The sequence below is a fragment of the Mustelus asterias genome, chromosome 20 (assembly GCF_964213995.1).
Source record: "Mustelus asterias chromosome 20, sMusAst1.hap1.1, whole genome shotgun sequence".
In the NCBI taxonomy this organism is placed as follows: domain Eukaryota; kingdom Metazoa; phylum Chordata; class Chondrichthyes; order Carcharhiniformes; family Triakidae; genus Mustelus; species Mustelus asterias.
Genome location: NC_135820.1, coordinates 717,672 through 744,154, shown reverse-complemented (window position 1 = coordinate 744,154; position 26,483 = coordinate 717,672). Strand labels below are relative to the sequence as shown.

The window sequence follows — 26,483 nt, the reverse complement described above, 5'->3', positions numbered from 1 at the left end:
ATCCCGGGCCCGGCCATTGGACGGGTCCAGGGCAAAGGGCTCTGCAACCCGGTGAAGGGAGGCCTCAAACTGCGGAAGAACATTGGAGGACAAGGTGATGGCAGGGAGCCTGGACATTCTCCGTGTTGGATGTTCCCCGATATTCCGATGTCACTCGATGTCCTTACCTGCAAAGGTCTGGGCAATCTCGACAAAAAGACTTTGCAGAAGTTTCTCGTAGCCTGTGAAACCGAGAGAGGAAATGCTTGTGGTTAGAGAGGGGAGGCAGAGAGAGAGAGAGAGGCGCACTCTCTGTATAGTTTCTCAATCGCTTACTGGGTGCACACAGGAAGCAGAGGCCCAGCACTGACGTAATGTGGTCAGGGGTGAGAATAGCACCAGTTGGAAACCACAGAAACAGGCCATTCAGCCCCTCTGCTCTGTGCCGGTGTTCCTGTCCCACTCCAGCCTCCTCCCTACCTCCCCTCTCCATCTCCTCCCATCACTATCTCCTTCTATTCCTTTCTCCCTCATGTGTTTATCCAACTTCCCCTTGAACACATCGATACTGTTCACCTCAACCACTCCCCGTGGGAGCGAGTCCCACAATCTCCCCACTCCCTGTGGGAGCGAGTCCCACATTCTCCCCACTCCCCGTGGGAGCGAGTCCCACAATCTCCCCACTCCCCGTGGGAGCAAGTCCCACATTCTCCCCATTCCTCGTGGGAGCGAGACCCACATTCTCCTCCCTCCCCGTGGGAGCGAGTCCCACATTCTCCCCCACTCCCCGTGGGAGCGGGTCCCACATTCTCCCCACTCCCTGTGGGAGCACGTCCCACATTCTCCCCACTCCCCGTGGGAGCGAGTCCCACATTCTCCCCACTCCCCGTGGGAGCGAGTCCCACGTTCTCCCCCACTCCCTGTGGGAGTGAGTCCCACATTCTCCCCACTCCCAGTGGGAGCGTGTCCCACATTCTCCCCCACTCCCTGTGGGAGTGAGTCCCACATTCTCCCCACTCCCCGTGGGAGTGAGTCCCACATTCTCCCCCTCCCCCAGTGGGAGTGAGTCCCACATTCTCCCCCACTCCCTGTGGGAGCGAGTCCCACATTCTCCCCACTCCCAGTGGGAGCGAGTCCCACATTCTCCCCCACTCCCTGTGGGAGCGAGTCCCACATTCTCCCCACTCCCAGTGGGAGCGAGTCCCACATTCTCCCCCACTCCCTGTGGGAGTGAGTCCCACATTCTCCCCACTCCCCGTGGGAGCAAGTCCCACATTCTCCCCACTCCCTGTGGAAGCGAGTCCCACATTCTCCCCACTCCCTGTGGAAGCGAGTCCCACATTCTCTCCACTCTCTGTGGAAGCGAGTCCCACATTCCCCCCACTCTCTGGGTGAAGACATTTCTCCTAAATTCCCCATTGGATTTATCAGGGCGCTGGATGGTGTCACAGCTCCAGGGACCCGGGTTCGATTCCCGGCTTGGGTCACTGTCTGTGCGGAGTCTGCACGTTCTCCCCATGTCTGTGTGGGTTTCCTCCGGATGCTCCTGTTTCCTCCCACAATCCGAAAGACGTGCTGGATAGGTGGATTGGCCATGCTAAATTCTCCCTCAGTGTTACCCGAACAGGCGCCGGAGTGTGGTGACTAGGGGATTTTCACAGTGTGAATGTAAGCCGACTTGTGACACTAATAAAGAAACTTAAACTTAAACTTAGTGACTGTCACATACCGATGGCCCCCTCATTCTGGTCTCTCCCCCTCACAGGGGGAAACAACTTCTCTACATCGACCCGATCGAAACCCTTTTGGAATTTAAAAGCGCTCGATCGGGTCACTCCCTCAGCCTTCCCTTTTCGAGGGAAATGAGCCCCGGCCTGTTCTGGAGACCAATAAACAGCTGCTATGTTTTCTGTCAATGTTTTGCAAGTTCACCATGGGTGCAATATTCTTTATATAGTGCGGAGATAGGAACAGTGTGGCACTCCCTCAGCACTGACCCTCTGACAGTGCGGCACTCCCTCAGTACTGACCCTCTGACAGTGTGGCACTCCCTCAGCACTGACCTTCTGACAGTGCGGCACTCCCTCAGCACTGACCCTCTGACAGTGCGGCACTCCCTCAGCACTGACCCTCTGACAGTGCGGCACTCCCTCAGTACTGACCCTCTGACAGTGCGGCACTCCCTCAGTACTGACCCTCTGACAGTGCGGCACTCCCTCAGTACTGATCCTCTGACAGTGCGGCACTCCCTCAGTACTGACCCTCTGACAGTGCGGCACTCCCTCAGTACTGACCCTCTGACAGTGCGGCACTCCCTCAGTACTGACCCTCTGACAGTGCGGCACTCCCTCAGTACTGACCCTCTGACAGTGCGGCAGTCCCTCAGTACTGACCCTTTGATAGTGCGGCACTCCCTCAGTACTGACCCTCTGACAGTGCAGCAGTCCCTCAGTACTGACCCTCTGACAGTGCAGCAGTCCCTCAGTACTGACCCTCTGACAGTGCGGCACTCCCTCAGTACTGACCCTCTGACAGTGTTCCCTTCTCCCCCTCCCACACCCCCGTGTTCCCTTCTCCCCCTATCACTGACTCCATTCTGAGCTCACATTCCTGGAGGGATTGGCTGCATATTTGGATTGACCTTCCAACACTCGATGCGGATGTGAAGATCGCGCTGGACGAAATATACACCACTACAAATAGCCTTTAGATGAAACATCCTGAGGTCTTGTTTATCATGGCCGGGGACTTCAATCAGGCCAAGCTCGAGAGCGTACTACCAAGTTACCACCAACACATCTCCTGTTCCACCAGAGGACCAAACATCCTAGACCACTGCTACACAAATATCAAACATGCCTATCGCTCTATCGCCCGCCCACACTTTGGCAAATCAGACCACAAGGCTGTGCTCCTGCTCCCGGCTTACAAGCAAAAACTGAAGCGGGAGAATCCATCAAAGAGAGTCGTGCAATGTTGGGCTGAGGAATCGGATGATCTCCTACGGGGCTGCCAGGAGTCAGTGGACTGGTCAGGATTTAAAATCTCAGTGACCAGCCTGAACGAGTTCGCCATTACAGTAACTGACTTCATTAGTAAGTGTGTAGAAGACTGTGCGCCAAAGAAGCAAATCCGCGTGTTCCCCAACCGGAAACCATGGATGAACAGGGATATCCACTGCTTGCTGAAGTCCAGGTCTGAGGTGTTCAAGTCAGGCGACACTGACCGACACAAGAAAGCCAGATACATAAGAACATAAGAAGTAGGAGCAGGAGTCGGCCATCTGGCCCCTCGAGCCTGCCCCACCATTCAATAAGATCATGCTGATCTTTTCTTGGACTCAGCTCCACTTATCCGCCCGCTCACCATAACCCTTAATTCCTTTACTGTTCAAGAATGTATCTATCCTTGCCTTAAAAACATTCAATGAGGTAGACTCAACTGCTTCACTGGGCAGGGAATTCCACAGATTCACAACCCTTTGTGTGAAGAAGTTCCTCCTCAACTCAGTCCGAAATCTGCTTCCCCTTATTTTGAGGCTATGCCTCCTAGTTCTAGTTTCACCCGCCAGTGGAAACAACTTCCCTGCTTCTATCTTATCTATTCCCTTCATAATCTTATATGTTTCTCTAAGATCTCCCCCCATTCCCCCCACTCCCCCCGCAGAGCCAAGAGGTCATGCTGCAACTATACAAAACTCTGGTGCGGCCGCATTTGGAGTATTGCGTACAGTTCTGGTCGCCGTATTATAGGAAAGATGTGGAAGTGTTGGAAAGGGTGCAGAGGAGATTTACCAGGATGTTGCCTGGTATGGTGGGAAAATCGTATGAGGAAAGGCTGAGGGGCTTGAGGTTGTTTTCGTTAGAGAGAAGAAGGTTAAGAGGTGACTTAATAGAGGCATACGAGATGATCAGAGGATTAGATAGGGTGGATAGTGAGAGCCTTTTTCCTCGGATGGTGTTGGCTAGCACGAGGGGCATAGCTTTAAATTGAGGGGTGAGAGATATAGGACAGATGTTAGAGGTCGCGCACACTGGAAAAGAAAAAACTTACCCCGCTTTGCCCTTTCCCCCGAAGCCCTGTGAGCCAAAGCCCTTACAGCTCACACTTTGCTTCCCCCTCACTCCACTACCCGCTCCCGACGCTGCCCGCTCAAAACTGGGGCCTGCTTTTCAACCCTCCAACAACCTTCCCAGGCTTCTCCAGGGCCCTCTTCCTGTTTTGGAAAAAGACCCTCCGATTTTTAACACAAATTTAAATGAAAAATAAATAAATAAATCAAATGCAGAAACACACTCCCTTACCCTCAGCCTGCTCCTGTGGAACAATACTGAGGGAGTGCCGCACTGTCAGAGGGTCAGTACTGAGGGAGTGCCGCACTGTCAGAGGGTCAGTACTGAGGGAATGCCGCACTGTCAGAGGGTCAGTACTGAGGGAATGCCGCACTGTCAGAGGGTCAGTACTGAGGGAGTGCTGCACTGTCAGAGGGTCAGTACTGAGGGAGTGCCGCACTGTCAGAGGGTCAGTACTGAGGGAATGCCGCACTGTCAGAGGGTCAGTACTGAGGGAGTGCCGCACTGTCAGAGGGTCAGTACTGAGGGAGTGCCACACTGTCAGAGGGTCAGTATTGAGGGAGTGCCGCATTATCAGAGGGTCAGTAATGAGGGTGTGCCGCACTGTCAGTGGGTCAGTAATGAGGGAGTGCTGCACTGTCAGAGGGTCAGTACTGAGGGAGTGCCACACTGTCAGAGGGTCAGTGCTGAGGGAGTGCCACACTGTCAGAGGGTCAGTCCTGAGGGAGTTACATTCGAAGCACTCTACAAGATTGAACTAGATGCCAGTGAATCAGCAACAACATGTCCAAGTGGAATATCTCCTCCTGTAGCTGTGGCAAGGCTGTGATCATACAGCACCACCACTGTCAGGAGGGTGTAACTACAACGTGACATGTTTACATGGGAATTTTCTATTGTAACAGTGGACACAGGAATTCATATTGATCGGGAAAATGTGACAACAGGAAGGAACAAATCTGAGCCAGAACTTTGCTTCAAAAGAAGTTTAATTTGTACATAGCTACAAAACAGCCTGAGCAATTTAATCACTTGTGTTCATAAATGTAATATTGTTCATAACCCAAATGCTTCTTACAATCGAACCCAGCATGGAAAAGGTGCAGCTTTCAGAAAGCACATTCTGATCTGATTACTAAGCTGAGCAACATCACATTTCTGTTCATTACTATTCGACCATGTTGGCTGCACACAGTGAGGCAATGCCTTGGTTATGATGTGTCCACACAGCAGGACTGGGGAGCAGCAGGAATAAGGAAAAGTTTCAGCTCGCTGAGGAGAAGAAGGAGAATCTCTGGTCCCAGGTTTCTCTCCGTACATTAAGAAGCACGCATGCTGATGTTCCATTGCTCGCTGTCTGATGATGGCACTCTGCTTGTAAATTGCAGTTTATGCTGATGGGAAGAACAAGCTTTTCAGAAATAGAGGGATTGAGGAGAAAACAGGGAGGTTCTGCTGAACATTTCTCAAGATCTGGTTAGGGCACAACTGGAGTATTGTGTCCGGTTCTGGTCCCTCACTGTGGGAAGGATGGGAGGGTCCTTGAGAGGGTGAGGAGGGGGATTTACCAGAATGGCTCCAGGGATGAGGGGATTTTAGCTCGGAGGTGTGGGTTGGAGAAGCTGGGGTTATTCCCGTTGGGACGTAAGAGATTGAGGGGGGATTTGATCGAGGTGTACAGGATGGTGACAGGTTTAGATAAGGCAGACAATGAAAAGGTGTTGCTGGTATCTGATGGTGCAAGGACTGGGGGAGGGGGCACAGAATTAATGCTTTTATGTGGTGGGGGTGATGTGAGGAAGATCTGTTTAACCCAGCGAGTGGTAATGACCTGGAACCCGCTGCCTACAAGGGGAGTGGAAGTGGAGACGATGAATGATTTCAAAAGGAAATTGGATGGAGACTTGAGGGTAATAAACTTGCAGCGATACGGGGAGAGAGCGAGGGGAATGGGAATGACTGGATTGACCTATAGAGAGATAGTATGGACTGGACAGGCTAAATGGCCTCCTCCACTGCCAGAATGACTCTTTGACACTCAAGTGATTCTAACCAGGACCACTGAGTGGTTTCATTGCAAATTAACCCAACAGCGCATGTTATTTGTCTTCACTGACAGACGAGATTGTTACTGTACGAAGCTTTAAACATTCTGTCCACTTCCTTTCACTGTATGTCGCTCCCAGACACAAACCCCAGCGACAGTGATAATGACACCCACAGTGAATATCACAGCTCGTATTCCCAGGATCAGGATCACGTTCAGAATCTCTCCTCCATTGACTAGAAAACACACAGAAAGAAATCATCACTTACTCTCCGCTTTCAATCTCTCGCTCTGGCCGAACAATCAAGCTTCATATCACCGCCACGCTTGCTGGAATATTGATCCATCCTCTGGGATTAAATGGATCAGGAAGGTTTTCATTGTAAACGCTCTGAGAGTGGACAGTCTGAACTTTCACCTCAGCGTGGATCAGTGGTGAGAATGGATCATTGCCCTGTTTGACTCAGTGTCCAATGTTTCTGTCCATTGCTGTTTGCAGGATTGTGTTGGAGAAAAATCCGGAACCACGAACCACAGGGTGGGAATCTATCTCAGACAGGTGTGCAAATCGGGCAGGATCGTGATTGACTTTCCCCGCAGAATATACCCATCCCAAATCATATACAGTTCCTGTCTCTGCCCAGAGAGAGCGGAGGATGTGACTGTGGTGAACCATCGTTGGTTCCCACTGGATAGTGCTGAGCCAGGGGCTGGCCAGTACTACAAGGATGTACATATGTTACTGTTGGGTGTGCTATTGTTGCTGTTGGGTTAGGGTGGGGTTGTTACACCTTTGTATGATAGTGTTGTGGCACATCCCAGTCGGGCTCCGCCTCCTGGGAGAGGTATAAGAGTCCCTGCTCTGGCCGGGCCCCCTTCAGTCTGGGATAGTGTATATAAGTTCTGGTAGCTTCATTAATAGTAAATAAAAGCCTTCATTTACTGAGCTTCAAGCCTCGTGTCTGAATAGCGCATCAATTTTATTTACTGTCGTTAAACTCTCGTCGAGAAAAAAAAAGAGAGAAGTATGGAGCAAATTCTGAAGCCGGAACGCCTTACGCTAGATCCACGTGCGGTGGGCGCTTCTAACACCTTCGACCACTGGCTGAAGTGTTTCGAAGACTACCTGGCAGCCTCCGCAGCGGTCACCACAGATGATGACAGACTCCGGGTCCTCCATGCGAGGGTAAGCGACACTGTCTACCTCGCGATCCGTGCGGCCACCAATTATCCTAAGGCCCTCAAGCTTCTAAAGAAGCACTATACCAAACCACCTAACGAGATACACGCTCGTTACCTCCTAGCCACTCGACGACGGCAGTCTGGCGAAACGATGGAGGACTATGCCAATGAGCTCCTACAGCTAGCCAGGGGCTGTGACTGCAAAGCTGTGTCGGCTGAGCAGAGCATGTACGACCTCGCTCGAGATGCGTTTGTGGCCGGGGTCGGATCGTCGTACATTTGACTTAAACTGTTGGAGAAGGGTAACCTTAATCTTACCCAGGCCATCGAGTTAGCAGAGATGCTCGAGTCGGCTTCCAAGAGCTTAGTTTTATATCCGGAGGACCACGTGGAGACAACGTGGCAGGAGCAGTCACAAATCCCTCCTCGTCCCTCGGGTTCGAAATGCTGTGTAATGGCGTGCTCCCATTCGGGCCAGACGACGGCTGCAGCCCCGGGCGGCCCGCGGTGCTACTTCTGTGGAGGAGCGAAGCATACCCGGCAAAAGTGTCCCGCTAAAGCTGCATTGTGCACCGCATGCGGTAAAAAAGGGCATTATTCAAAAGTGTGCCGATCCAAACCCAGGAACGGCAGTGCGGCCTGCGATTCTTCAGAGCTTGGGTCTTCATCGTCGAAGTCATCGCGGGGTTCGTCCACGTGTGTGACCAGGACGATGCCATTACGGTCGACAGAGTCGGAGGAGTATGACCACCAGGGGTCGCTGAGTTTGGCGCCCTCACCCATGTGCGATTCATGGGGGCAGCCATGTTGATCGACACTGACCACGAACGACCAGCAGGGGTCCTCCTCATCGACTTCAGCTGCCTGCAGTGGCGCTCATGAACCAACGGTGGCGTCGATCATCCTGGACCAGGCCAAGCCTCATAGACTCGACAGATCTATGATGAATATCCAGGTAAATAACCACGTGATTTATTGTCTGTTTGACAGCGGGAGCACTGAGAGCTTTATCCACCCAGACACTGTGAAGCGGTGTGGACTCCAGATTCAACCTGTCAAACAGACAATCTCTATGGCATCAAGGTCCCGGTCTGTTGCCGTGCTAGGGAGTTGTGTGGTCACCTTGAAAGTACAAGGCACAGTTTATGAGCGCTTCATGCTCCTTGTGTTGCCGTATCTTTGCGTGCCAATACTTCTCGGACTAAACTTCATGGTCCACTTGAGGAGTGTAATCCTACAGTACGGTGGGCCACTCCCTTCACTGGCAGTGGGAAAACAGCAGCAGCCTCCAAATTGCCCAACGCGCCCCGCCTGCAGCCTCTCGACGCTGAAGATCACCACACCCTCCTTGTTTCAGAATCTTGTGCCAGGCTGCAAGCCCATCGCGACTAAAAGTAGGCGTTACAGCACTGAGGATCGGATCTTCATTAGATCTGAGGTTCAGCGGCTCCTCAAAGAAAGGATCATACAACCCAGTGTTAGTCCGTGGAGAGCACAGGTCGTGGTGGTCAAGAGCGGGAACAAACCCCAGATGGTCATTGACTACAGTCAGACCATTAACCGATATACGCAGCTGGATGCGTATCGCCTCCCGCGCATATCTGATATGGTCAATCAGATTGCGCAGTACCGGGTGTTCTCCACCATAGACCTCAAGTCTGCCTACCACCAACTCCCCATTCGCCCAGAGGACCGACAATACACGGCTTTTGAGGCGGACGGTCGCTTGTATCATTTTCTCAGGGTTCCCTTTGGTGTCACCAATGGGGTCTCGGTCTTCCAGCGTGCTATGGACCGAATGGTGGACCAGAACGGGCTGCGGGCTACCTTCCCGTACCTGGATAATGTCACCATCTGCGGCCATGACCAGCAGGACCACGACACAAACCTCCTGAACTTCTTACGCACTGCATCTCGCCTGAACTTGACCTACAACAGGGAGAAGTGTGTGTTTCGTACGCGCCGTTTAGCCATCCTAGGATACGTGGTGGAAAACGGGATCATTGGCCCCAATCCAGACCGTATGCGCCCCCTTTCTGAACTTCCCTTACCCACTAGTGCAAAAGCACTGAGAAGATGCTTAGGCTTCTTCTCCTATTATGCGCAGTGGGTTCCCAACTACGCGGACAAAGCCCGTCCGCTCATTAAGTCCACGACTTTTCCCTTAATGCCAGAGGCCCGATTGGCCTTCAATAAATTGAAAGCCGACATCGCGAAAGCTACGATGCACACGGTAGGCGAGTCCATCCCCTTTCAGGTGGAAAGCGATGCATCTGATTTCGCCCTGGCCGCCACACTTAACCAGGCGGGCAGGCCCGTCGCATTTTTTTCCCGCACCTTCCAAGGCCCCGAAATTCGGCATTCAGCGGTGGTAAAGGAGGCCCAGGCCATTGTGGAGGCCGTCAGGCACTGGCGCCATTACTTGGCGGGAAAACGGTTCACCCTGATCACGGACCAGCGGTCCGTGGCGTTCATGTTTAACATCACGCAGAGGGGCAAGATCAAGAATGACAAGATCTTGCGGTGGAGAATTGAACTCTCCACCTATAACTACGATATCATGTATCGTCCAGGGAAACTCAATGAGCCCTCGGATGCCCTCTCGCGTGGAACATGCGCTAGTATACAGGAGGACCGTTTGCACGCCCTCCATAATGACCTGTGCCATCCTGGGGTCACTCGGCTCTACCACTTTGTAAAAGCCCGCAACCTGCCTTACTCGGTGGAGGACGTCAGGTCGGTAACAAGGAGCTGTCGGTTTTGCGCGGAATGCAAACCGCACTTTTACCGACCTGACCGGGCACATTTAGTCAAGGCCACTCGTCCCTTTGAGAGACTGAGTATTGATTTTAAGGGCCCCCTTCCCTCAACAGATCGGAATGTGTACTTCCTCAATATCATTGATGAGTACTCTCAGTTCCCTTTTGTTGTTCCCTGCTCTGATTCATCCGCTGTCACGGTGATCAAGGCATTCCGTTATCTTTTTACCCTGTTCGGGTACCCCATCTACATCCATAGCGACAGGGGCTCGTCGTTCATGAGCGATGACTTGAGGCAATTCCTGCTCTCATACGGGATTGCCTCTAGTAGGACCACGAGTTACAACCCTAGGGGTAATGGACAGGTGGAACGCGAGAATGCTACAGTCTGGAAGGCTGTCTTACTGGCGTTGAAGTCAAAAGGTCTTCCAGTCTCCCGTTGGCAAGAGGTGCTCCCTGATGCGCTCCATTCTATTCGCTCCCTCCTGTGTACGGCAACCAATGCTACTCCCCACGAGAGGATGTTCTCATTCCCTCAGAAGTCTTCCTCGGGGACCTCATTACCGTCTTGGTTGACGTATTCAGGACCCGTCCTTCTGCGGCGACATGTAAGGGCCCGCAAGTCCGACCCGTTGGTCGAACAGGTCCATCTCGTCCACGCCAACCCTCAGTATGCCTATGTGGCATACCCTGACGGGCGAGAGGACACGGTCTTGATCCGAGACCTGGCGCCAGCAGGGGACGTAGCAACCCCTGTCGCTCCCATACCCCCTGTAACAAACCCTTTATCTCTTGTTTCTTCCCCGGACACGGCGCGGGCAGCATCGGGACCATTGCTTAACCATTTTACTCCCATGTACAGCTTGCCTGAGCCCAGAAGATGGTCGCCACTGCAGGGCGTGTCAGGATCCCCTGGACTACCGTCACCTCAGGGTCAACCGGCCTGTGAGTCCGTGGAAGAACAGCTGGACGCCGTTTTGGGGAGAACGCCACCGCAAGTGCCTACTCCGGTGTCACCGCCGGTATTGAGGAGGTCACAACAAAGGTGCGGTCCCCCTGATCGTCTGAACTTATAGACTGCTGACACTTTATTCTGTTTTTTTGTACCCCGCCGGCCTTTGTTTTCAAAGGAGGGGTGAATGTGGCGAAACATCGTTGGTTCCCACTGGATAGGACTGAGCCAGGGGCTGGCCAGGACTACAAGGATGTACATATGTTACTGTTGGATTGTGCTATTGTTGCTGTAGAGTTAGGGTGGGGTTGTTACACCTTTGTACTGTGGTGTTGTGGCACATCCCAGTCGGGCTCCGCCTCCTGGGAGAGGTATAAGAGTCCCTGTTCTGGCTGGGACCCCTTCAGTCTGGGATAGTGTATATAAGTTCTGGTAGCTTCGTTAACAGTAAATAAAAGCCTTTCATTTACTGAGCTTCAAGCCTCGTGTCTGAATAGCGCATCAGTGACACTCACTCCCACGGGGAGTGGGGAGAATGTGGGACTCACTCCCACGGGGAGTGGGGAGAATGTGGGACTCACTCACATGGGGAGTGGGGAGAATGTGGGACTCACTCCCACGGGGAGTGGGGTGAATGTGGGACTCACTCTCACAGGGAGTGGGGAGAATGTGGGACTCACTCCCACGGGGAGTGGGGAGAATGTGGGACTCGCTCCCATGGGGAGTGGGGGAGAATGTGGGACTCACTCCCACGGGGAGTGGGGAGAATGTGGGACTCACTCCCACGGGAATTTGTGGAGAATGTGGGATTCACTCCCACCGAGAGTGGGGACAATGTGGGACTCGCATCCAGAGGGAGTGGGGAGAATGTGGGACTCGCTCCCACGGGGAGAGTGGGGGAGAATGTGGGACTCACTCCCATGAGGAGTGGGGGGAATGTGGGACTCACTCCCAGAGGGAGTGGGGAGAATGTGGGACTCGCTCCCAGAGGGAGTGGGGAGAATGTGGAACTCATCTCCATGGGCAAAGGGAAAATGTGGGTCTCGCTCCCACACGGAGTGGGGAGAATGCAGGACTCGATCCCATGGGGAATGGGGAGAATGTGGGGTTCGATCCCATGAGGAGTGGGGAGAATGTGGGAGTCGCTCCCACGGGGAGCGGCGAGAATGTGGGACTCGCTCCCACGGGGAGTCGTGAGAACGTGGAACTCATCTCCCCGGGCAAAGGGAAAATGTGGGACTCGCTCCCACGCGGAGTGGGGAGCATGCGGGACTCGCTCCCATGGGGAATGGGGAGAATGTGGGATTCGCTCCCATGGCGAGTGGGGAGAATGTTGGACTTGCTCCTGCGGGGAATGGGGAGAATGTGAGATTCGCTCCTACGGGGACGGAGGAGAATGTGGGGATCACTTCCACGGGGCGTGGGGGAGAATGTGGGAATCACTCCCACAAGGCGTGGAGAGAATGTGGGACTCGCTCCCACGGGGGGTGGGGAGAATGTGGGACTCACTCTCACGGGGAGTGTGGAGAATGTGGGACTCTCTCCCACGGGGAGTGTGGAGAATGTGGGACTCGCTCCCACGGGGAGTGGGGAGAATGTGGGACTCGCTCCCACGGGGAGTGGGGAGAATGTGGGATTCGCTCCCACGATCGGAAAAGATGTGGAAATGTTAGGATTCAACTCCAAATCTGGCAGCAAGAAGAGAAAACACAGAGTTATAAATCGGAGCCATTCAGCCCCTCGAGCCTGTTACACAGGAACAGGAGGAGGCCATTCAGTCCCTCAAGCCTGTAACACAGGAACAGGAGGAGGCCCCATTCAGCCCCTCGAGTCTGTTACACAGGAACAGGAGGAGGCCATTCAGCCCCTCGAGCCTGTTACACAGGAACAGCAGGAGGCCCCATTCAACTAACTCAAATTACCCTCTCTCTAACTGTGTGAGGACAGTGTAGAGGGAGCTTTACTCTGTATCTAACCCCGTGCTGTACCTGTCCTGGGAGTGTTTGATGGGTTAGTGTAGAGGGGGCTTTACTCTGTATCTAATCCCGTGCTGTACCTGTCCTGGGAGTGTTTGATGGGGACAGTGTAGAGGGAACTTTACTCTGTATCTAGCCCCGTGCTGTACCTGTCCTGGGAGTGTTTGATGGGGACAGTGTCGAGGGAACTTTACTCTGTATCTAGCCCCGTGCTGTACCTGTCCTGGGAGTGTTTGATGGGGACAGTGTAGAGGGAACTTTACTCTGTATCTAGCCCCGTGCTGTACCTGTCCTGGGAGTGTTTGATGGGGACAGTGTCGAGGGAACTTTACTCTGTATCTAGCCCCGTGCTGTACCTGTTCTGGGAGTGTTTGATGGGGACAATGTGGAGGGAGCTTTACTCTGTATCGGGGGGATGGAGCTATTACAAGGGGGCATCACTATAGGGTTCGTGGTGGGAGTTATAGGAAAGATATCAGAGGTGGGTTCTTTACACAGAGAGTGGTTGGGGTGTGGAATGGACTGCCTGCAGTGATAGTGGAGTCAGACACTTTAGGAACATTTAAGCGGTTATTGGATAGGCACATGGAGCACACCAGGATGATAGGGAGTGGGATAGCTTGATCTTGGTTTCAGATAAAGCTCGGCACAACATCGTGGGCCGAAGGGCCTGTTCTGTGCTTTACTGTTCTATGTTCTATGTTCTATCTACAGTAAGAAGTTTAACAACACCAGGTTAAAGTCCAACAGGTTTATTTGGTAGCAAAAGCCACACTAGCTTTCGGAGCTGCAAGCCCCTTCTTCAGGTGAGTGGGAATTCTGTTCACAAACAGAGCATATAAAGACACAGACTCAATTTACATGAATAATGGTTGGAATGCGAATACTTACAACTCATCAAGTGCCAGTTTCCAGTTGCAATTTTACATCTCATCCGCTTCATCCTGGACCACAATATCTTCACCTTCAACAACCAGTTCTTCATCCAGACACACGGAACAGCCATGGTGACCAAATTCGCACCTCAATATGCCAACATCTTCATGCACAGGTTCGAACAAGACTTCTTAACCGCACAGGACCTTCAACCGATGCTATACACTAGATACATCGATGACATTTTCTTCCTTTGGACTCATGGTGAACAATCACTGAAACAACTCTATGATGACATCAACAAGTTCCATCCCACCATCAGACTCACCATAGACTACTCTCCGGAATCGGTTGCATTCTTGGACACACGCATCTCCATTAAGGACGGTCACCTCAGCACCTCACTGTACCGCAAGCCCACGGATAACCTCACGATGCTCCACTTCTCCAGCTTCCACCCTAAACATGTTAAAGAAGCCATCCCCTACGGACAAGCCCTCCGTATACACAGGATCTGCTCGGATGAGGAGGATCGCAACAGACACCTCCAGACGCTGAAAGATGCCCTCATAAGAACTGGATATGGCGCTCGACTCATTGATCAACAGTTCCAACGCGCCACAGCGAAAAACCGCACCGACCTCCTCAGAAGACAAACACGGGACACAGTGGACAGAGTACCCTTCGTTGTCCAGTACTTCCCCGGAGCGGACAAGCTACGGCATCTCCTCCGGAGCCTTCAACATGTCATTGATGAAGACGAACGTCTCGCCAAGGCCATCCCCACACCCCCACTTCTTGCCTTCAAACAACCGCACAACCTCAAACAGACCATTGTCCGCAGCAAACTACCCAGCCTTCAGGAGAACAGTGACCATGACACCACACAACCCTGCCACAGCAACCTCTGCAAGACGTGCCGGATCATCGACACAGATGCCATCATCTCACGTGAGAACACCATCCACCAGGTACACGGTACATACTCTTGCAACTCGGCCAACGTTGTCTACCTGATACGCTGCAAGAAAGGATGTCCCAAGGCATGGTACATTGGCGAAACTACGCAGACGCTGCGACAACGGATGAATGAACACCGCTCGACAATCACCAGGCAAGACTGTTGTCTTCCTGTTGGGGAGCCCTTCAGCGGTCACGGGCATTCGGCCTCTGATATTCGGGTAAGCATTCTCCAAGGCGGCCTTCGCGACACACGACGGCGCAGAGTCGCTGAGCAGAAACTGATAGCCAAGTTCCGCACACACGAGGACGGCCTCAACTGGGATATTGGGTTCATGGCACACTATTTGTAACCCCCACAGAGTTTCACTGGCTGTCTTGTCTGGAGACAATACACATCTTTTTAGCCTGTCTTGATGCTCTCTCCACTCACATTGTTTCGTTTCTTAAAGACTTGATTAGTTGTAAGTATTCGCATTCCAACCATTATTCATGTAAATTGAGTCTGTGTCTTTATATGCTCTGTTTGTGAACAGAATTCCCGCTCACCTGAAGAAGGGGCTTGCAGCTCCGAAAGCTAGTGTGGCTTTTGCTACCAAATAAAACTGTTGGACTTTAACCTGGTGTTGTTAAACTTCTTACTGTGTTTACCCCAGTCCAACGCCGGCATCTTCACACTATGTTCTATCTAACAGGGAGTGCCGCACTGTCAGAGGGTCAGTACTGAGGGAGTGCCGCACTGTCAGAGGGTCAGTACTGAGGGAGTGCCGCACTGTCAGAGGGGCAGTACTGAGGGAGTGCCGCACCGTCAGAGGGTCAGTACTGAGGGAGTGCCGCACTGTCAGAGGGTCAGTACTGAGGGAGTGCCGCACTGTCAGAGGGTCAGTACTGAGGGAGTGCCGCACTGTCAGAGGGTCAGTACTGAGGGAGTGCCGCACTGTCAGAGGGTCAGTGCTGAGGGAGTGCTACACTGTCAGAGGGTCAGTGCTGAGGGAGTGCCGCACTGTCAGAGGGTCAGTACTGAGAGAGCGCCGCACTGTCAGAGGGTCAGTGCTGAGGGAGTGCCGCACTGTCAGAGGGTCAGTGCTGAGGGAGTGCTACACTGTCAGAGGGTCAGTGCTGAGGGAGTGCCGCACTGTCAGAGGGTCAGTACTGAGGGAGTGCCGCACTGTCAGAGGGTCAGTACTGAGGGAGTGCCGCACTGTCAGAGGGGCAGTGCTGAGGGAGTGCTACACTGTCAGAGGTGTCATCTTGCATATGACATGCGAAACCTTGCCTCTCTCCCCTCTGAGGTGGATATAATTAGTCCCAAAACATGATGTGATGGAGTGTTCTCACGAGGCAGTGTCGCTATTTAAAGGCAGACACGCCAGCCCAAACAACAGTGCTGCTAGTGGGATCTCACTGTGCAGAATGGAAACTATTACAGCTGATGCAGAATGAATTATATCTGTACTTACATTGCACAGACAGTACGAGGATCCGCTCCGATGAAACAGATGGAGATCTCACTCTACAGGTGAGATTGTGTCCGTGGTGTTTGAGTGATGGGATGAGGGTCAGAACAGAAGTATAGGTCAGAGTGACACCATGCTGAGTTACAGTGTTTGAGACTGACCCAGGTACGTCAGTGGGAGTGTCCCAGGTTAAGACAGGTGCTGTTCCATTGCACGTTGTGTTGAAGGTGCAGCTTATGTTCACACGCTTTCCTGCAATAATTTCAGCAGGGAATATCGTGGGTTTATCTGTGAAATCTAACACACAGAGAATGGATCCTTTTAGATAAATATAACATGAAGCATCAGTTCAAATAGAAATCACAGCCCCACAAGAGAAAGCACTGTTACAAGGAGGAAATCTGACCTGAGATTACAGTGATCATTAAAGAATTTCCTATTTTCTGACTCAGTGAAGTGTTTGTCTCTCAGTTTAATGATCGTTCAGTCCAGAACCATCACATTGAGGTTCCCGGGCGTGGGGGCGAGGAGCCAGTCACAGTTTAGGGTGAATGGACTCGTTACTTTCACAGAAGTCTGACAGATTAAAATTAAATTCTGTCTCAATCAGGACAGAAACAATTTGAAACAATCTCTGAACCTGCACCGAAAACAGATGATGAGGTTATTGATGACATTGCTGTCTGTGGGATCTTGCTGTGCACATATTGACTGCTGCGTCTCCAACATTACGGCAGGGACCACATTTTGAAAATGTTTTCATTTTGAATCGATTTGGGACGGCCTGTGGTGGCGACAGGCGCTATAGAAATGTGAATCTTTTCTCGATATGTCAGACTATTAAACAGGATTGGAGAGATCGATGGGATTGGATAACCCGGTAACATTGATGGACGCAGTCAGTACATTTATAGTGAGTATTGGAGGTTGCTTTAGGACTGAACTGGAAGCTACCACCAGGTTATTGATAATCAGACACTGAGTTATAATAAGCTGTGTTTTGTGTTAATTTGTAAACATCACAGTTTGTGTTATTTCCCATTGAGTGATGAATGTGAATTATTGAGTAATTCTAACACAGCACTTACTAGAAACATGAAGCCGGGTTACAGGGTGGTAGTTGTAACTATTCTTCTTGTCAAATTCTATTCTGAAATAATAAGATCCTGCATCTCCCCGTCTGACGCTGTTTATAATCAGGGAACAGTCGCCATCTTTCAGGTCTCCGAACAGCCGGGTCCGATGGTGGAATTGTGGTGCCTCCTGATTGTGATCCCCGGAGTGAAAGGCGACAGATGATAATGAATTTTCCTCATTATTAAACCAGATTCCGACTCGCGGCTGGTTTCCCAAACACGATGGATAACTGTACTGACATGGAATCTGTACACATGAACCTTCCTGCGCTGTCACCTCTCGTGGAGTGTCACCTTTCCACTCCTTTGACGGTTCAGCTGGGGAGAGAAATATCAATATTTAACACTGGATGGTTTGTAGATCCACTGGACACAAAATGTACAGATGGGAGTGAATTGGGGGCATAGCCAATGTGTAAACATCACAGTTTGTGTTATTTCCCATTGAGTGATGAATGTGAATTATTGAGTAATTATAACACAGAACTTACCAGAAACGTGAAGCTGGGTTACAGGGTGATAGTTGTAGTTATTCCCGCTGTCAAATTCTATTCTGAAATAATAAGGTCCAGCATCTCCCCGTGTGATGTTGTTTATAATCAGGGAACAGTCGCCATCTTTCAGGTCTCCAGACAGCTGGGTCCGATCGCGGAACCATGATGATATACTATTGTGCTCCTTGGAGTGAAAGGCAATAGACGCTGCACTCCATATCTCATTGTACCAGATTCCAACTCGCGAATGGTTTGCCAAATGTGATGGGTAAGTGTAATGACAGGGAATCTGTACACACAAACGTCCAAAGATGTGCGGGTTAGGTTGATTGGCCATGCTAAAAATTGCCCTTAGTGTCCTGAGATGCGTAGGTTAGAGGGATTAGTGGGTAAATTGGTAGGGATATGGGGCTAGGGCCTGGGTGGGATTGTGGTCGGTGCAGACTCGATGGGCCAAATGGCCTCTTTCTGTACTGTAGGGTTTCTATGAAACCTTCCAGTGCCGTCACCTCTCGTGGAATGTCGCCTTTCCACTCCTGTGTCAGTCCAACTGGGGAGAGAAATATCACTATTTAACACTGGATGGATTGTAGATCCATCAGACTCGATATCTCCCCCCTCCGTCACTGAGCACAGTGGCTGCAGTGTGGACCATCTACAGGACACACAAAGAACTCCCCAAGGTTTCACAATGGATGGAAGAGAATCCTGGACACAGGAGTGGACAAGTTCATTCTACATTGACTCATGGTCCTCAGGACCCAGTTTAATGAAGCCAATCTTCCACCCAACACAACCTCTACAAGACGCACCAATGGAGATACATTCAGTGCTGATTGACAAGGCAGGTCAATAGAATCATAGAAACCATACAGTACAGAAAGAGGCCATTCGACTCATTGAGTCTGCACCGACCACAATCCCACCCAGGCCCTACCCCCATATTCCTACATATTTTACCCGCTAATCCCTCTAATCTACGCATCCCAGGACACGAAGGGGCAATTTTAGCATGGCCAATCAACCTAACCCGCACATCTTTGGGCTGTGGGAGGAAACCGGAGTACCCGGAGGAAACCCACGCAGACACGAGGAGAATGTGCAAACTCCACACAGATAGTGACCCAAGCCGGGAATTGAACCCAGGTTCCTGGAGCTGTGAAGCAGCAGTGCTAACCACTGTGCTACCGTGCCAATGGATTAGGAGCCGTCAGAACTCCCATCATCATAACCATCACGAATCAGTGATTAGTCTCACCTTCCTGAGAGATCTTCAACGCAGCTGTTTAGCTGGTCTGAAGCAGTCTAATTGGTGCTCATTTTCTCTGCATTGTCTATGGAATCACCAATCACCAGACCTCTCGTTTTGCTGTTCTCCACAAGGGAGAACATTCTCTCTGTGGCCACTCGATCAGAACCAAAGGCCTCTTTTAGGGCAACTCGGTCTTTTTCACAGGAGAAAAGGGACCCAACCTGTCAATCCTTTCCTGATATGTTTACCACACATTTCTGGGATCATGCTTGTAAATCTTCTGTGTGTCCTCTCCAGTGTCTCTATATCCTTTTTGTGATGCGGTGCACAGTTCTGTAAGTGTGGTCTGACCAAGGAGTGATACAGGTTTAGCATCACTTCCCTGCTTTTCAATTCTATCCCTGCAGAAATCAATTCCAGTGTTTGATTTGTTGTTTCAGCTTCGCCATCCTGTGCTGCAGGTTTTAGTGATTGATGTGATTGTATCCGAGATCTCTTTATTCCTCTGCACACCCTCGTTCTGAGAACCAGACTGACCCTGGACATGGAGAGTGGAGTTTGGGGGCTCCAGGTCCTCACAGATATTGGGAATTTAATGTATGCACAGACCAGGAGTATGCAGCACATGCACAGTTTGACATTTTCGAAATTTATCAGGCTGAGGGTTGGCCCAGTGTGTTCGTGCAAAAGTAAAACAGCGTGAAAACCCAGCTCATGCAGCCCTGGAGAGAAGTGCCATCATTGAGAATCTTCCCAGACAGAGGAGGGAGAGGAGAGAGGATAAGTCCCAAAAGAGGAAACACAAATAAGAAACAAGATGAGACTAGTCAAGGAGAAACAGAACAGAGAAAGAGGTTCCAAGCAGATAAAGGGCTGTTGTTGGTGAGACGTTAGTGATGAGGGCTCAGGAGAAGCCTTGGGGATTGAAGAAGACAAGGGAATGTTATTGACTCTGTGCTGCGGGCTATTGGGGCAAAGGTACCCCTTTAGAGCAGTGGTATTCTGTTCATCATGACCAAAACGTTGAGATTGTGCTTGCGAGCTGGTCCTTGAATTCATATTGAGAATCCAGGGAAAAGCATCTTGGTAAATGAAACCCTGTGAGGTGGGCCGTCATTGAGGCTGCCCGCATTGTAGCGAATTTTGGAGAGAATTTCAAAGTGAGATCTTTGAAGATGAAGACTGGAATCCCTCAGGATTGAGACTGAATTTCAGTGAGATTGGTTGGCTAATGGTGTTTACTAATTAATGCCTGGGTGAGCTGTCGTGAAATCCATGGGATAAGTCTTGGTCGCATTTGCTATATAATGTGAAGTATGGTGATGAGTTTGCCTGTTCATTCACATGAAATCATATTAACCCTGAATGTTTGAGTACAAGGTAAGTATTGTAAATCATTTTATCTTTCTAACTTTGAATATTAAAGTTTATTTTTCTCTGTTTAAAACCTGTGGAGAAAAGTGGCTTTATTCACTTATTGAGTACCTTGAATCTCAAACTTCATCAACTTTAAACAAAATATTATTGGTCCCCAAGTGAAACTTCAGAAAACTCTGGGGTCTGGTCAAGGATCATAACAACTTAGACTTGCACCTTCCAAGTGACATATTTTGAATAAATGTATTCTTTCATGGGATGTGGGCATTGCAATCAACTCCAGGATTTGCACCAATTCCTAATGTCCAATGATTTGAGTGGCTTACTCAGTCTTTTAAGGTGTCTGTTTAAGAATCAACCACATTACTGTGGGTCAGGAGTCATATGTAGGCCAGCCTGGGTAAGGATGGAAGATTTCCTTCCCTAAAGGACATTAGTGAACCGGTTGGGTTTTTACAATAATCGATCATGGTCAACATTACTCAGACTAACTTCCATTACTTTGTATAAAGTAAACAGTTTTCCGTTTATCCAGCCTTTCACATCCTCTCCAGTATTTTTCCCTCTCTCACACAACAGATTAATTCTTTTGAGAATCCGTCAGAAAGTCATGAACACTAATTTGAGAAGCAATGGAATAAGGAATATCTTGGGATCCTCATTGTCTCAGGAATCTTTTTGGATCCTCATTGTTTAAGGAATCTCTTTGGATGTTCATTGTCTAAGGAATCTCTCTGGATCCTCATTGTCTAAGAAATCTTTTTGGATCCTCATTGTCTCAGGAATCTTTTGGATCCTCATTATCTCAGGAAACCCTTTGCATTCACATTGTCTAAGGAATCTCTTTGGAGTGAAGACATTTCTCCTCACCTCAGTCCTAAACCTCAGACTATGACCCCTGTTTCTGGACTGCCCCATCATCGGGAACATCCTTCCTGCACCTACCCTGTCTTTTCCTGTTAGAATTTTATAGGTTTTGATGAGATCCCTCCTCATTCTTCTGAACTCCAGCGAATACAATCCTAACTGATTCCGTAGCAAGGACGTCCTTCCTCAGATAAGAATATCAAAACTGCACACAATATTCCAGTTGTGGCCTCACCAAGGCCCTGTACAATTGCATTAAGACATCCCTACTCCTGTACTCGAATCTTCTCACTATGAAGGCCAACATACCTTCTTTACCACCTGTTGAACCTGAATGCTTACTTTCAGTGACTGATGCACGAAGATGCCCAGGTCTCATTGTACATTCCCCTCTCTCAATTTATAGCCATTCAAATAATAATCTGCCTTCTTGTTTTTGCTACCAAAGTGGATAACCTCACATTGATCCACATGATATAGACTGCTTCTGCATGCATTTGCCCACTCACTCAACTTGTCCAAATCGCACTGAAGCATCTCGGCTTCCCCCTCACAGCTCACCCTCCCATCCAACTTTGTGTCATCTGCAAATTTAGAGATATTGCATTTAGTTCCCTCATCTAAATCATGAATATATATCTTTAATAAGGGGTCCCAGCACTGATCCGTGCAGTATGCCACTAATCACTGCCTGCCATTCAGAAAATGACTCGTTTATTCCTACACTTTGTTTCCTGTCAGCCAATCACTTTTCTATCCATCTCAATAAACTACCCCCAATTCCATGCGCATTAATTTTACACGTTAATCTCTTGTGAGGGACTTTGTGAAAAGCCTTCTGAAAATCCAAATAAACCACATTCTCTGGCTCCCCCTTATCAACTCTACTAATCACAGCCTCAAAGACTCTAGAAACTCTAGAATATTCCCCACTACGATGTCAAGCTGACTGTTCTATAATTCCTGTTTTCTCTCTACCTCCCTGCTTAAATAGTAGGGTTACATTCGCTACCCTCCAATCTGTAGAACTGTTCCAGAGTCTATAGAAACTTAGAAGATGGCCACCAATGCATCCATTGTTTCGAGGGCCACTTCCTTAAGTACTCTGAGATGTAGATTATCAGGCCCTTGGGATTTATCCGCCTTCAATCTCATTAATTTCCCCAACACCATTTTTCTACTTATACTGATTTCATTCAGATTGTCCCTCTCACTAAACCCTGTGTTCCCCAACATTTCTGGTATGTTATTTGTGTTCTCCTTTGTGAAGACAGAACCAAAGTGTGTATTTAGTTGGTCAGTTATTTCTTTGTTCCCCATTATGGATTCCCCAGTTTCTGACTGGAAGGGACCTACATTCGTCTTCACCAATCTTTACCTTTTCACATATCTATAGAAGCTTTTACGGTCAGTTTTTATGTTCCCCACAAGCTTACTTTCATACTCTATTTTCCCCTTCTTAATCAGTCCCTTGGTCTTTCTTTGCTGAATTCTAAACTGCTCCCAATCCTCAGGTCTGATGAATGTTTGTGCCCAATTTATTGTCTCTTCCATGGATTGAACACCACCTCTAATATCCCTTGTAAGCCATGGTTTGGACAACTCTCCTGTTTAACTTTTGCACCAGGCTGGAATAAACAATTGTTGCAGTTCATCCATGCGCTCTTTGAATGTTTGCCATTGCCTGTCCACCATCATCCTTTGAAGTTAAATTTCCCAGTTCATCAAAACCAACTCGCGCCTCATACCATCAGAGATTCCTTCATTAAGATTCAGGACCCTCGTCTCAGAATCAACCAAGTCACTTTACTGAAGTTTAAAGTTTATTTATTAAAGTGTCCCAAGTAGGCTTACATTAACACTGCAATGAAGTTATTGTGAAAATCCCCGAGTGGCCACACTCCGGTGCCTGTTCGGGTAACACTGAGGGAGAATTTAGCACGGCCAATGCACCCAACCAGCACGTCTTTTGGATTGTGGGAGGAAACCGGAGCACCCGGAGGAAACCCACGCAGACACGGGGAGAACGTGCAGACTCCACACAGACAGTGACCTAAGCCGAGAATTGAAACCGGGCCCTGGCGTTGTGAGGCAGCAGTGCTAACCCACTGTAAGTGAGAGAACTGTAATGTGTTAATAAGATATTTAAACTTAGACATTAAGGCACTGACAGAGCTTCCAGTATTAAGTTAAATAACTTTTGAAACAAGCTTTCCCCTTGTTTTTGTGGCTATGACTCATCTTTCATTCTCTCACCCGACAGTATAAATATCTCCCACTTTTTATACCTTTTGTCTCTCCTTCCGGATGCTGCCAGACCTGCTGAGATTTTCCAGCATTTTCTCTTTTATTTTCAGATTCCAGCGTCCGCAGTAATTTGCTTTTAATCATCAGATTATAGAATTACACAGCAAGACAGAGGCCCATTTGACCCCTTGTTCCTGACTTTCTAAAGATCTATTCAATTAATCCCCATTCACCTGGGGCAGAATGTAGCACAGTGTTTCGCACTGCTGCTTCACAGCGCCAGAAACCTGGGTTCAATTCCCAGCTTGGGTCACTGTCTGGGTGGAGTTTGCACATTCTCCCCATGTCTGTGTGGGTTTCCTCCCACATTCTGAAAGATGTGCTGGTTAGGTGCATTGACCCAAACAGGTGCCAGAGTGTGGTGACGAGGGGAATTTCACAGTAATTTCACTGCAGTGTAAATGTAAGTCTTACTTGTGACTAAAAAATTAACTTTAACTTTTTTCCCCTCATAGCCCTGCACATATTCCCCCTTCGAACATTGATCCAGTTGGCCCTTTTGGAAGTTCCTTTTGAATCTGCTTCCTGCGCCCTTCAGGCAGTGAATCAATCGCCTCCTTCTGAGCTGCAAAGTTTAGATTTCCTGTGAAATTTAAACTTTGCAGCAGGTCAGGGACAAGCATGAGAAGCCGAATTATTTCACACATCGATACACTGGCTACTTTTTCTTGCTGCTCTCTTTCAGCTCTCTTGCACCTTATCGAAGTTTCTAGCATGGTGTGAATGGACAGGAAGTGTGACACAGAACCACCTGTATATTCTTGAAACTTCTGTGTTGTCTTTGTGGAACATTTGAACTAAAATTAGCAAAAAAAATTAAAGTTCAGGCAAATGCTATCAGAGGCCTAGCATCAGGATATAATTCATCACCAGTTTAATCCCTGCTTCTCTACTCAGCACATCACCCCCGACACTCACTAACCTACATCCAGCAACACCTAAGATTTAAGATTCACATTTAACCCCTACAACATTACCCCCTCCCACATCTCTGTAACCTCCTCCAGCCCCTAAAACCTTCCCGATCTCTGTAACATCCTCCAGCCCCTAAAACCCTCCCGATCTTTGTAACCTCCTCCAGCCCCTACACCCCTCCCTATCTCTCTAATCTCCTCCAGACCCTACACCTCTCCCTATATCTGTAACCTCCTCCAGCCCCTACCCCCTCCCTATCTCTGTAACCTCCTCCAGTCCCCACACCCCTCCCTTTCTCTGTAACCTTCTCCAGCCCCTACACCTCTCCCTATAACTGTAACCTCCTCCAGCCCCGACACCCCTCCCTATCTCTGTAACCTCCTCCAGCCCTGACACAGTGGTTAGCACTGCTGCCTCACAGCGCCAGGGACCTGGGTTCGATTCCCAGCTTGGGTCACTGTCTGTGTAGAGTTTGTATGTCTCCCCGTGGAGGCTCCGGGTTTCCTCCCACAATCTGAAAGGCGTGCTGGTTAGGTACATTGGCCATGCTAAATGCTCCCTCAGTGTACCCGAACAGGTGTACTAGGGGATTTTAACAGGAACTTCATTGCAGTGTTAATGTAAGCTTACTTGTGACAATAATAAATAAACTTCAACTGAAAACCCTGCCTTTCTCTGTAACCTCTTCCAACTCCTCAAACCCTCCCTATCTCGGTAACCTCCTCCAGCCCCCTGCAACCCTCCTGATCTCTGCAACCTCCTCCAGCCTGCGACAACCCTCCCTACCACTGTAACCTCCTGCAGGCCCTACAACCCTCCCCATCACTGTAACATCCTCCAGTCTGTACAACCCTCTGAGATCTCTACTCCCCTCTAACTCTGCTGTCAGACAGGGAAGTTTAACAACACCAGGTTAAAGTCCAAAGTCGGACTTTAACCTGGTGTTGTTAAACTTCTTACTGTGTTTACCCCAGTCCAACGCCGGCATCTCCACGTCAGACAGGGAGTCAGTGTATATCAGTGAGCACTGTAAGAAGTCTCACAACACCAGGTTAAAGTCCAACAGGTTTATTTGGTAGCAAAAGCCACGGGCGTTCGGAGCGCTGCTCCTTCGTCAGGTGAGTGGGAATTCTGTTCACAAACAGATCCTCGGAGTGAAAGGCGATAGATGATGATGACTGTTTCTCGTTATTAAACCAGATTCCGACTCGCGGCTGGTTTCCCAGACACGATGGATAACTGTACTGACATGGAATCTGTACACATGAACCTTCCTGCACTGTCACCTCTCGTGGAGCGTCACCTTTCCACTCCTGTGACGGTTCAGCTGGGGAGAGAAATATCAATATTTAACACTGGATGGTTTGTAGATCCACTCGACTCAAAATGTACAGATGGGAATGAATTGGGGGCATAGCCAATGTGTAAACATCACAGTTTGTGTTATTTCCCATTGAGTGATGAATGTGAATTATTGAGTAATTATAACACAGAACTTACCAGGAACGTGAAGCTGGGTTACAGGGTGATAGTTGTAGTTATTCCCGCTGTCAAATTCTATTCTGAAATAATAAGGTCCAGCATCTCCCCGTGTGATGTTGTTTATAATCAGGGAACAGTTGCCATCTTTCAGGTCTCCAGACAGCTGGGTCCGATCGCGGAACCGTGGCAACTCGTGATTGTGCTCCTCAGAGTGAAAGGCTATAGATGATACATCCCATCCCTCATTATTGTACCAGATTCCAACTCGCGGCTGGTTTGCCAAATGTGATGGGTAAGTGTAATGACAGGGAATCTGTACACACAAACCTTCTTGTGCCGTCACCTCTCGTGGAATGTCGCCTTTCCACTCCTGTGTCAGTCCAACTGGGGAG

At 49.6% G+C, this 26,483-nt stretch overlaps 1 protein-coding gene across 1 annotated transcript in view; it reads right to left on the bottom strand.

The window, feature by feature from the left end:
• Positions 1–12,661: 12,661 nt before the first annotated feature.
• LOC144508710 (sialic acid-binding Ig-like lectin 12) overlaps positions 12,662–26,483 on the bottom strand; it is a 28,040-nt gene continuing 14,218 nt past the window's right edge. Inside the window, exons 3-6 of the mRNA XM_078237019.1 lie at positions 26,110–26,475; positions 17,350–17,715; positions 16,261–16,558; positions 12,662–12,680 (exon numbers count right to left, since the gene is read on the bottom strand). Coding sequence (XP_078093145.1) covers positions 12,662–12,680; positions 16,261–16,558; positions 17,350–17,715; positions 26,110–26,475 — 1,049 coding nt within the window. The remainder of the gene's footprint in view (positions 12,681–16,260; positions 16,559–17,349; positions 17,716–26,109; positions 26,476–26,483) is intronic.